The sequence below is a fragment of the Plectropomus leopardus genome, unplaced genomic scaffold (genome assembly GCF_008729295.1).
Source record: "Plectropomus leopardus isolate mb unplaced genomic scaffold, YSFRI_Pleo_2.0 unplaced_scaffold4388, whole genome shotgun sequence".
Taxonomy (NCBI): Eukaryota; Metazoa; Chordata; class Actinopteri; order Perciformes; family Serranidae; genus Plectropomus; species Plectropomus leopardus.
This window is the reverse complement of record NW_024648096.1, coordinates 5,752-18,671: the sequence shown is the minus strand read 5'-3', so window position 1 is coordinate 18,671 and position 12,920 is coordinate 5,752. Positions and strand designations below refer to the sequence as shown.

The window sequence follows — 12,920 nt, the reverse complement described above, 5'->3', positions numbered from 1 at the left end:
ACCATGACAATGAGAGCGGAGCGGACACCAGCGGAGACATGGGCAGAGACACCCATGGAGACACCAACGGAGACACCGGCGGCGACACTGGCACAGAACGAGAGCCGAGCCGAGCGCACAGTGGCCGCGGAGACACAAGGCAGAACATGAAGAAAGGGCGCTAAGCTAATTATTGTGATGTTGTTTTATTTAGTTTTTTTTTAACGAGAACAGCGGCGGCCCTCCAGCGTGTGGCGCTCTGAACTCTGAGCCTCAGTCTTCTCGCTGCGCTTGCGCGAAGCGTGGAGCCGCATAAAAAACATAATAAAGAACAACGTAAATTTGACTTGTTATTTTGTTTTCGTTTCCTTGTTTATTTGATTTTTCCTTTCAGGCAAATAATGAGAAAACATGTCTACTTTCCATATTTGATTTACACGGAAAAACAAATTCTCGCTCGTTTTTTAGTTTTCCAGGCGGAACTGAATAACTGAATGAACGGATGATACACTTATTTACAATTTTATGTTTTAGTAACTTTTACATATTTTTGCTTCTCTGAACCATTATGTTGCAATGTTTGGATATACTGAACTTTTTTTGTCAATGGAGACTGGAAAAAAAAAACTTTACTGTGATGGAGGAGACGATGTGGACACTTTCACTCTGCAGGTCAACAAAGAACAAAAACACCTAAATGACTCAAATGAGACTTTTAATGCTCAAAAATGCGCCTGACAAGCTGGAAAATCCACATGATCACTGTCAAGAAAAAAGGAAACGTTTCCTGTGAAGTTACACAAAAATATCTTTAAATATCGGAGACTTTACGATAGTAAGTGCTTTTAAACTGAAGGCACAAAAGCTTCAGACTCATTTTCTTAGAGAATTTGACACCCGGCTGACAGGTGCTGTTACTGTAATTCATCCTGCAGGAAGTGATGTGATTAATGTCAGGAGAGCGGCAGAGCTGCACCGTCCTCTTCTTCAGTGGTGTCAGCGGTTCAGGCGTTGAGGAACTTGGCGTGGTGTTTGATGTGGTCGCTCATGAAGGAGTAGATGAAGAAGTAGCTGTGGTCGTAGCCCTGCGGCACCAAACACAACATTAATCAGACCCATGTCGCAGTTTCAGCGCGTTTATCTTTGGTTCCTAAATGATCTCTGAATCAAACATTTTTTTAATGGGATCTTTACAACATCTGAAACATAAAGTCAGTTATTAGAAAATTAATCGACACGTTCTCCGGTTCTTTGTTTTTTTTAGTTTAGTGAAGCACAACATACTGTATTATTGACAGTCGTAGAAACATCCTAAAAACCGAGAAACACCCAAATCCTAAAAAACGTCCTAAAATCCCAAATATGTCCTAAAGTCCTAGAAACATCCTAAAATGGTAGAGACATTTCAAAATCAGAGAAATGTCCTTAAATCCTACAAACGTCCTAATAATCAAGAAATGTCCTAAAACCCTTAAAGTCTGAGAAACGACCTAAAATCTTAAAAATGTCCTAAAATCAGAGAAAATCCTAGAAATGTCCTTAATTCCGACAAATATCTTAATATCCAAGAAAGGTCCTAAAATTGGAGATGTATACTAAAATTCCAGTAACGTCCTAAAACCCGACAAACGTCCTACAGTCGTGGGGTCCTAAAGCCCTCATCTTAACACGCTCTGGCTCCTGTGGTACCACAGCGAGGGTCTGAGGTCCCGGTTTGGGATCAGATGTGGACAGTGAGCGGCGCTGCGTGAGTGTCAGAGCGAGAGCGGAGGAACTGACCGGCTGCAGTCTGAAGACGACGGGGATCTTCTTCTTGGAGCAGACGGCGATCAGGTTGTCGGGCAGCAGCTGGCTGGCTGACAGGAACTGATCGTCACGGCCCTGATCGATCAGGATGTCCAGCTGAGGGCCGGAGTACGCCGCCGCCAGCACGGTGGCATCGTACGCCTGAGAGAGACACAGAGGAGTGCTGAGGACAGGAAGCTGCTGACCTTTAACCCTTTGAAACCCGGGCTAACTGGCTGATCCTCTCAAAAACACAGGAGGAAGGCAATGAGAGAAAAAAGGGTGTGCCGAGTGTGAAGGGTGTGCAGGGTGTGCAGAGTGTGCAGGGTGTGAAGGGTGTGCAGAGTGTGAAGGGTGTGAAGGCTGTGCAGAGTGTGAAGGGTGTGCAGAGTGTGAAGGGTGTGAAGGTTGTGCAGAGTGTGAAGGGTGTGAAGGCTGTGCAGAGTGTGAAGGGTGTGCAGGGTGTGAAGGGTGTGAAGGCTGTGCAGAGTGTGAAGGGTGTGCAGGGTGTGAAGGGTGTGAAGGGTGTGCAGAGTGTGAAGGGTGTGAAGGGTGTGAAGGCTGTGCAGAGTGTGCAGAGTGTGAAGGGTGTGAAGGGTGTGCAGAGTGTGAAGGGTGTGAAGGGTGTGCAGAGTGTGAAGGGTGTGCAGAGTGTGAAGGGTGTGAAGGGTGTGAAGGTGTGTGAAGGCTGTGCAGAGTGTGAAGGGTGTGAAGGGTGTGCAGAGTGTGAAGGGTGTGAAGGTTGTGCAGAGTGTGAAGGGTGTGAAGGGTGTGAAGGGTGTGCAGAGTGTGAAGGGTGTGCAGGGTGTGCAGAGTGTGAAGCGTGTGCAGGGTGTGAAGGCTGTGCAGGGTGTGAAGGGTGTGCAGAGTGTGAAGGGTGTGCAGAGTGTGAAGGGTGTGAAGGTTGTGCAGAGTGTGAAGGGTGTGAAGGTGTGTGTTAGAGTGTGAAGGGTGTGAAGGCTGTGCAGAGTGTGAAGGGTGTGAAGGTTGTGCAGAGTGTGAAGGGTGTGAAGGTGTGCAGAGTGTGAAGGGTGTGCAGAGTGTGAAGGGTGTGAGTGTGAAGGGTGTGAAGGGTGGTGAAGGTGTGCAGAGTGTGAAGGGTGTGCAGGTGTGAAGTGTGAAGGGTGTGAAGGGTGTGAGGGTGTGAAGGGTGTGCAGAGTGTGAAGGGTGTGCAGAGTGTGAAGGGTGTGCAGAGTGTGAAGGGTGTGCAGAGTGTGAAGGGTGTGCAGGGTGTGCAGAGCTCTGACCTCCCAGGTGGACCTGTCGGAGCCCAGGTATCCTGAGAAGGCCTTCTGTCCCCAGGGACACTGCATCGGGTTACAGATGGGAGCGAACGCAGAAACAGCCTGCAGGAGGAGAAACCAGATCCAGAATCAGATCCAGAATCGTCGGTTCACATACAAAGAGTCTGACTCCGGTTTGTACAGACACACAGAACAATTTACAGAAAGACAGAAAGTGGCGATGTCTTCGTCCTCTCTGAGGTCGTACATACAGGGTGTCCACTCACTGTCATGGACACAATCTCAAAACGACTTTTCAAGGACCCCGATTTTTTTTTCTTAGCCGGGATTTTTTAAACATATACAATTCAAACTCTTTTCAAATATAATTTCAACTTTCCACCTGATGTACACGAGCACCAATTTGAAAAATCCAACAGTAACTTATGTCATACAGGTTCTGTCTATTATAAATGGTGTCATTTCGGCGATTTAAAAAAAAAAAGTTCTATAAAAATTGCCAAAAAAAAAAAGAAAACGAAAGAAAGAAATCACACAAAACCCTTTAAAGAAAATATGCCTCCCAAACTTGTTTACTTAGAAACACACAAAAATAAAATGAAGAAAACAAAAAAATCTATAATAAAAGCAGCCAAATAAATAAATAAAAGACAAGTCAAACTTTTTTTGGTTTTATTTAGAAAAAATGCCTTCAAAGCCGCGGGCACGTGTTCTTTACAAATCAGCTGTAAAATAAATACAAATTCTAACCATTTAAAGTTGCTAAAAGTGCTTTAAAAATGATGTGACGTGCCTTCGTGGTCAGACATGAAGAGAGAGACGAAACGTGGAAAGAAACTAAAGGAAAATTCGTGATAAGTAATTATTAAAAAACAACCAAAACGTCAGACATCAAAACAGAAATAAAGCTACGTTACGTCACCAGCTACAGAAAATAAATTCTCCGTTACGTCATATTAATCTAATTTAATTTATTACACAAAACACATTTCCATGATTTTTCAAACCTTTCAATGATTTTTTACAAGTTTCATGTCTTTTCCAGGCCTGGAAAATAAAACTGTGAAAGTTTTCCAGGTTTTCCATGACCGCGGGAACCCTGTACACACTGTATACTACACTCTGCCCCACTCTACTTCACTGATGTGCAGTACCTTGTATTTCCCAGGGTTCTTCAGGGCACAGATGAGCGCCCCGTGTCCGCCCATGGAGTGACCGCTGATGGACACGCGGTCCGGGTCGGTGGGGAAGTTAGCGTCGACCAGTTTGGGGAGCTGAGAGAGACGGAGATCACACAGAGCATCATTAGCTCTGAGTCTGATTAAAAAGGGAAGTTTTTGCACAGATGGAAATCTTTGTAGCTGTTCTATGATTTCAGCTAAAAACTGCAATTGTTTTTTTGTGTGATATAAATCCAACGCACCTCCTCGGTGATGTACGAGTACATGCGGTAGTTGGTCTTCCAGGGATCCTGCGTGGCGTCGACGTAGAAACCAGCTCCGGTGCCGAAATCCCAGTTCTCATCCTCCCCCTCGATGTTGCAGCCGCCTGATGCAGGACGGGACACGGTCACCGTGGATTTATACCGCAAGTCTTGATCCAGATTTGTTGCCTGCTGATTAGCAGCTGATTTTTTTTTTTTTTTTACATCTACCCTTAAAAGAGACCCAAATTTGATATCTGCGTTTGCACCCCCCTAACCTTTGCTCGAAACGCGGCTGTTTCCACTCCTGCTGTTATGACCTCTGACCTCTTCGTACTTTGAGCTCTTTATTTTCCGCCGGCACTGGAGCCGAGAGCGTTTCAAACCGCGCTCTCACGCTGTGACTGACATGTCCTCAGAAATTTGTTCGTTTTGACATGAATTCAAAAAATAAATAACACCAGAAAATGCTCCCATGAACTTTTATTAAATGACATTTATTGAAGACGTCACACGTGGAGGTAATTTAATAACCGTTCATGGGATCATCCTCTCGTGTGCAGACTTTATGTATTTTTGGAATCTGTCTTGGCTTTGTCCAGCACCGACTCATCCCGACTCTATGAGGTTCACGCTGCTAAAACAGAACCCGCTCCATGTTGGTCAGTAAGAAGTATTTATATTTTTAAAAGGAAATTTATGACAAATGTTTTTAATTTGGCTTCAAATTTGGATAAATGTCATAGCCTTTGTTTTTTTTGTTTAAATAATTGTTGTGTTTATGTTTAAATTCCTGAAATTTATTTAGTTTTTCATTCAATTGATTTTAATTTACTGATTTTTAGTATTTTTATTCATTTATCAATGTAATTTTTAGTCTTGCAAAATGTTAATTGTTGTTTATTTTTGTTTTTCTTTCTTTGTTGTCTGCAGCATGAGTTGCATTGTAAGTAATGACCAGGAAGCATGTGTAGAATAAAAAAAAACTCACACTGCTAATTCTGCAGCATCAATTTCAACCTTACCTTTTGTTAAACATACAACACGTGTTACAGGAGATCTGTGTCAACTGATTCTACAAAGAGGTCAGTGAGGAGAATCAGCGTTCAAAATGTGACATTTGAGCCAAAATAAACAGAGCTCATGTTAAAGGTGTGTGTGTGTGTGTGTGTGTGTGTGTGTGTGTGTGTGTGTGTTTTCATACGTGGGCTGGTGTCCGGAGCGACGATGATGATGCCGTGCTCCGCAGCAGGGATCTGACTGCCGGCTTTGGTGATGAAGTTTTGCTCCGTGCACGTCAGACCTGCAGAGAAATGATTTCAAAAAGCACAGAAAACAGTCAAAATTGAGCAGAAATTATCTTTTTTTTAAATTTAATTTAATTTTTTAAATCTTTTTTTTTTTAAGTTTTGCTTTATTTTATTTAATGATCTATCATTATTATTATTATATCATTATCATTCTCATTATTACTAGTATGATCATTGTCACTGTTATTTTCTACTGTCTCTTTGCCGCTGGTGTTTGGCTCCCCCTGCTGGGCTGTACTGGTGTTTGCATTTGTGGATATAATTAATCACACCTGAATGAAATTTGTGGCACCTTACACAAAATCCTCCAAACACTTACTAACAAAATGAACAAATAACAATAACTGAAAACAACGTTCATCTGGGAAATGCCAATAAATCTGATGCTGAAAATAGTCCCAATAAAGTCTCTATTTTCCTTCTGTTTCTTTGATAAAAACTACAGAGAGCAGCTGTTTGGGGAAATTACAGATGTTTATAAAAAAAAGTAAGTAATGAAAGTATTGGGAGATAAACATTATGATTTTTTCTTCTTCATGAGTAGCATTTGTTAAAAATATAAAATACAGAATAAATGAGTTCTGATCGTTTCTTCTTTGTCCGTGGAATTTGTTAACAACAACAGCAGAAAAAGCCTAAAATCAGCCTTTGAGGGTGAAATCTAAGCTTGTGTGCTGAGAGTCACCGCACCAGTAGAGCTTCATCTCTTTAAATAAAATAAAATAAAGTAAAATAAAATAAAATAATTCCCTCATTGATCAGCAGTCAGTCGTGCCGTCACTCACCAGACAGCCAGTACATGACGGGACACTTGTCGGTGTCGGCTTTGGGAGGCAGGTAGACGGCAAACTTCATCTTACACTTGAGCTCGGTGCTGCACGGAGGAAACGCACACACACACACACACACACGCGCGCACACACACACACACACACACACACACACACACACACACACACACACACACACATCACATCCATAACTTCACTGATGTTTTGTGTGTGTTCAGAATCGATATGGATCAATAATTCAGTCTGTTTGAAGGCTCAGCTCAGATCTCACCTCTCGTGTTCGAAAACCTTCTGGAAGCCGCCTGCGCACTTGTTGGAGGACACTTGTGTGAGAGCCATCTCCGACCTGCAGACGGAGCGGAGGGATTAACACAGAGCGTCCGTCGTAAGCTGGAAAATCATCAATAACTTAGAAATGTAATGAGATTTATAGATTCTTTGTCTCATCAGGGTTCCCACACATTTTTACCAATGAATTAAAAAACCTTTCCAGAATATTTTAACCCATTTCTTGCAAAGCAGCTTCAAAATTTTATCCCTTAAGGACTGTTTGGTGCATTTTACGCGCTTTTCATTCTTAATTTTTTTTGTGGTAATTGTGTGTGTGTTCATGCATATGGCATACATTTTAGCAGGATTGTGTATTTGAGTGTAATCAGTGAATTTCCAGCTCAGCTCCTACAATAAGTCTAAAATACACTGTGGAAATTAAATAGTTACATTGTTACAATTGTTGCAAATCACTGCATTACCCCAGGCTGTGATAATAAAAAAAAAACTAAACTAAAATAAATACAAATATTTAAAGCTTGTGCTGGCAAGGTTCCTTTAACATTTAAAGGGTTAAAATTCTGAAAGCTAATGAATATTTGATATTTTTGTTTAGGACTGATGTTGGTTAAAAACAAAAAACTAAATAAAATGAAAATCATATTAATGTATAATATTTTTATGGCCTGATTTTGAGCATTTGACACAGCGCAAAAAATTAATAATAAATAAAAATCAATGTTGCTGCTAAACAATGACATATCCTGGGCTGCGATAATAATTAAAAAATCTGACTTTGCATATAGTACATTGAAAATAATCTATTTTTCCCATCTAAAACCACAGTGGCATCATGAAAAAATGGCATTAAAAGGGTTCAAATTCTGAAAATTAATGAATATTTATCATATTAATATATAATTTTTAAAGCTTGATTTTGAAAAGCACATTTTGTGTGAGAGTGATATGAGTGTGAGTATCATTAAAGCGGGCAATAAGGGGTTAAGTGTTTAACCAAAAAGTCTCCCTCTTCATTCCTTTAAGACTTTTTACATCGTATAATAAAAACCCTAACTGTGTAATACCTTACACTGTAAAACTGTGGTATTCTCTGAGACAGTATTTATACTTTGAAAATGTCCGTTTACAACTCTCTCTCAGCAAACATCAGTTTTAACCACTTTGAGATAAATGTCACCTGACAGCGACATACATGTGTGTTATCTCAGGAGCAAAGGTGAAGCAACGCAGAGAGAAATTTTAACAAAAAGCACCACACATATGGATGTGCATCTGTCCTGTGGGAACAACACACAATACTGACATTAAACACTGCTCTTATTAAACCAGACCAAATAAAGGCAAATAAATATAGTATCACAGTTTACTGTGTAAAATTGGTGATCTTATCGCTTCAATAGTTGGATAAATAAATAAATAAATTTAAAAAATATATATATTTTATGTGAGTTATTAAGGCAAATTTAAACGTTTGATTTAGGTAATAACATTTGCTGTGACTTTACAACACCAGTGTGATTAAAATAACTAATTCTGCATATATTTAAAACACCATGCAAAAACGAAATAGACTCCAGTAAAGTCCGCAGGTGACAGCCTGCAGACAATATTTCCGTTTATTTAAATCAGCAGCTGGCAGCGACCTCTGACAAGCAAATACAAAAAAAACGTCTGTTCATTCAAACAAACATCGTTTTGCAAAGTCCATCATTAATATGCCGAATTGTCCAAAACATCTTTCAGAATGAAAGACAATCTATCAACATAACGTTAACTATTTTAATATTTAATTTTAAAGCAAAGAAAAATAAAAATCATCATATTTTGAATAGACTTTGGTGTAGAGTCGGTGGGAGTGCATGCAGAGATTAGCACGTTAGCTCGTGCATTAGTTGTTATTTCAGAGTTTCTGCTTGAAATTATAACGCTTTACAAGTTGATACAAAGTAAATGTACAAACTAAAAGTATAATTATCAGGTACAGACCTTACTGAATCGCAGTTTTTGGTTGAAAGTTGGGCTGAACTGGTTTGCTAACTTCCCCGCCGGTGGAGTCCAGAGCGTGCAGAGTCCAACAGCGTCAGGGTGAACGTGGTGACGTCACCGATCCGCCCCCTCCACGTTGTACGTCAGAGACGTATCGCGCACGTTCAGACGCTAGATGGCAGAAAAATACAGTTTAAAAAAAATAAAAATAAAAATAAAAATAAAATAAAAAGCGAAAAACGGCACAATTTCTGTTATTCAAAATGTGTTCATTTTTGCAGGGTAATGTTATAATTTGTAACCAAAGGTGGAAGAGGTACTCAAATCTGTTACTGAAACAAAAGTAGTGATACCACAGTTTAGAAATACTCTGTTTTAAGTAAAAGTCCTGCATTCAAGTACCAAAAAATTGCCAAAAAGCACTCATTATGCCGAATAGCCAATTTAATAATAGTAATAGCAATAATAATAACTTAATAACTTTGGACTTTTTTGATAAGCAAGCAGCAAAATAAATCACTATGTAAAAATAAATACACACATGTTCATCCAAACAAACAAGTAGATGTAAACTTTAGTCAGATTTAAAAAGTTATAGAGGAGTGCAGTTTTAGCATTTTCATATATGCCAATGACGACATGCATATGTATGTCAAAGATTCAGAAGTCCTCCGGCCCAGTGGACATGCATCACTTCCTGAGTATAATGTGTCTGAGCGCAGGATTTTTACTCCTGAAAGAATTTTTCCAGGAGCTTTTAGATTAAAAACCTTGTTTTCTTAATTTTGCAACTTTTTTGTTTTTTTTCACCTATTTTTGTTTTTTTTTAATTTTACGATAGCAACTTGTTGCTTTTTAACAAAACACCTTGTTTTTTGTACTATTGCAGCATTTTTTTTTACTATTGCACCTTGTTTTTTTTTTTTTTTTTTTTACTGTCTATATTGTATTATTCTTTGTTTTTATACCACCTGACCGTCCTCTCCCTCCGTCAGCCTCCGTCATTCTCCATCTCCTCCTCATATCAGCGGTCTGCGTCGCCCTCACCGGCTCCTCACAGCAGACTGTGGACTGCACATGTTTATTAATACGGTACAGCAGCACTTGTGTCCTGTCTGTCTCTGCAGCCGCTTCCTAAATTAGACCGTTTCAAATCATCCTCCGCCCCCTCCTCCCCCACAAAAAGAAAAGGCATTTAAATAAAATAAAATGCTCTCAGCCTCCCCAAATACGCTCCCAGCCGTGCAGCCGTGTGTGCTGGCAAGGTTCCATTTCTAACCGGATCCGTCACACGTTTCTGTTTTCCTGCTCGTCATTTATCTGCAGAGGGACACCTCCGGTCCTTTAACTGGACTCATGTGGACTAAGATCAGTCTGAAGGCTGAGGGGCTCCAAACCAGCTCCAAGACTGCTCTGAACTGACCTCTGACCTCTGACCTCCCACACTCAGGGACCCAGCCACTGACACATGAGAAAGACCTGGACTAATTATTTTAAAACATTATGAAAAGAGAGAAAATGGTTAAAGTATTTTTGAGGATATTGAGAGAACTTTCATTATTTGAGAATTAAATATGAATATTTTGATAATAAAGTCAGAATGTTTTGAGTAAAATTACATTTTGAGAATAAATGTCTAATTTTTTGAGAGTGAAATCACAATTTTTTTTAAAAAATTAAGTCAGAGTATTTTTGAAAGTTATATTTATTATATTTTGAGAAAAAAAGATGGATTTTTTTGAAGAAATCTGAATATTTGAAAATAAAATCAGAATATTTTTGAGAGTAAAATCATGCAATTTTGAGAACAAAGTCATAATGTTCTGAACACAAAGTCAGAATATTTTAGTAATATTATTATCTGAGTAAAATCAAATCATATTTTCAAAATGAAGTCATGATACTTTGAGTTTGAAATCACAATATTTAAAGTTAGTACATTTTGAAAATAAAGTCAAAGAATATTTCTATAAAATTGTAAGAACAAGTCATAAAAATGTAACTATAAAATAATATTTTGAAAAAAAAAATCAGAAGATAAAACTTTAAAATTTCCACAAACAGGACAAACTTCAGCAGTAAAAACCTTAGCAGAGGACATATGTTTATACTTTCTTCATAAAGACAAACTGCAGTACCTGTACCCGGTGATTCATAGTTACTGTGGTATTTACATTACAGTGTGCAGTGTCTCTGTGTGTCTTGCTGTCTGTCCAGCGTAGAGACAAAGTCTTCCTGTCCCTCCAGTCTCCGCAGGTTCATCAGGAAATGTCCATTTATCATTCATGTTCTCGTCAGACGCTTTGTGTCCACAGACGGACAGAAAGTATCAGATGATTCTCCGGACGATCACAGAAAGACATAAAACTACACTTTATTGATTTAAAATTCATCAGCTGTGAGTTTTTACAAAATCGCCGCAGGAAAAGTCAGGCTGTTTAATCGGAAGCAAAACTTCTTCTGGGATATTTCTCTTCATTCAGAATCAAAGCAGAAATTACATATAAAACACATTAAAAGTGATGTCACACAGCGACTAATGAATGATGTCGGCTCCTCATCGATTATTAAAGCTGAAATCATAAAACACGTCTCTTTCTCACAGATTAATTATTCACAAATATTCAATCAAGACGTTTAACCCCCGCAGCCATCATCATTATTTTATATATTTACTCGGAAAAGTCTGTTAATTCTGATCTTCTGAAGAGAGGTGGTTCCCAACTGGTGGGTCACAGCCCAAATGTGGGTCGTGGGTTCATTCTGAGTGGACCACAAATGACTGGTGACCGTGCCATGTTTGTGAAAAACAGGCTGGTCTTAATTTTCACCAAATATTTTTCATTGAGCCGCCCTGAGAGTCTCGAGGAAAATGCATGTGTGTTTTTTTTCCACATGATGTGTTCAAGGACCGTCAGAAATGTAAAAAAAATCAAATGATAATTTCAGTTTTTACAGTTTCTGGCTGTGATAGATGGTGTCATTTGGCAATTGTTATTTTGGGGGGCCTGCAGTTTGGAAGGCATGTTTTCTTTAAGAAATCACCAAAAAGTTTTTGGTGGGAAAAAAAGCCAAAAAAATTTAATTAAAAAAACAATTTAAAAAAATGCCCAAAACTTTTAAAGAAAAGAAAAACAATTTAAAAAACACAATTTTGAAGGAAAAGAAATCACAAACAAATTTAAAAGAAAAAAAAAATCCAAATGTCTGCAGGTTTGACATTTTTTTATTTCTTTATAAATGATAGGTGATTTTTTTTAAAGAAAAGAAAAGTTGCAATTTCTTCTTCTTAATGTTTTTTGGGGGATGTTTTCTTTAAAAAGTTTTGGCCATTTGTTTTTCTTTTGTTTTTTTTCCTACAGAGGTCTCAGCTCCTGAGCGTCCTCAAACCCTGGAAACCGCCCTGCTTTGAAGTTTTTACGCTTAATTCTTGTCATACTTTACGTCATTGTGTTATTTGCAATTTGTCAAATAAACCAGAATATGTGGACATTTCTCTGATGTGTGGACCTTCAACTAATCACTAAAGACAAATCTGGGCTGAGGGCTGGACAAGCGCGCGCGCGCGCGCACACACACACACACACACACACACACACACACACACACACACACACACACACACACACACACACACACACACACACACACACACACACACACACACTTTGGATGGCAGGGGTCGTCATTAGTCTGTCAGTCCATGTCAGGATGTTGTGGCTCAGGAGCTGAGGACCTCTGTAGCAATAAATATAAACAACAAGATAAAAGATCCAGATTGGCCAACAACTTTTTATAGAAGAGATCACCCAATATACTTTAGAAGAAGAAATTGCAACTTTTCTTTTCTATTTATAAAAAAATCACATATCATTTATAAAGACAACAAATAAAATGTCAACCTGTGCAGACCTTTGGTTTTCTTTTTTTCTGTTAAATTTTTTTGATTGATTCTTTTCCTTCAAAAATTGTGTTTTTTAAATTGGTTTTCTTTTCTTTTAAGTTAAAGATGGGCATTTCCTTTAAATTGTTTGGTTTTAATTATATTTTTTTTTTGGCTTTTTTTCCACCAAAGGACGACTTTTGGGTGTTCGACTTAAAGTAACATGC

The 12,920-nt window shown here is 38.8% G+C and overlaps 1 protein-coding gene across 1 annotated transcript; it reads right to left on the bottom strand.

The window, feature by feature from the left end:
* Positions 1-677: 677 nt before the first annotated feature.
* LOC121939246 (S-formylglutathione hydrolase-like) lies at positions 678-8,894 on the bottom strand. Its single transcript, XM_042482320.1, has 9 exons — positions 8,811-8,894; positions 6,805-6,879; positions 6,528-6,616; positions 5,637-5,735; positions 4,433-4,557; positions 4,164-4,283; positions 3,013-3,111; positions 1,759-1,926; positions 678-1,064 (listed from the first exon to the last, which is right to left on the bottom strand). The coding sequence occupies exons 2-9, from the start codon at positions 6,870-6,872 to the stop codon at positions 984-986; spliced, it is 849 nt and encodes a 282-aa protein (XP_042338254.1). The 5' UTR covers positions 6,873-6,879; positions 8,811-8,894; the 3' UTR covers positions 678-983.
* Between the last annotated feature and the right edge of the window lie 4,026 nt (positions 8,895-12,920).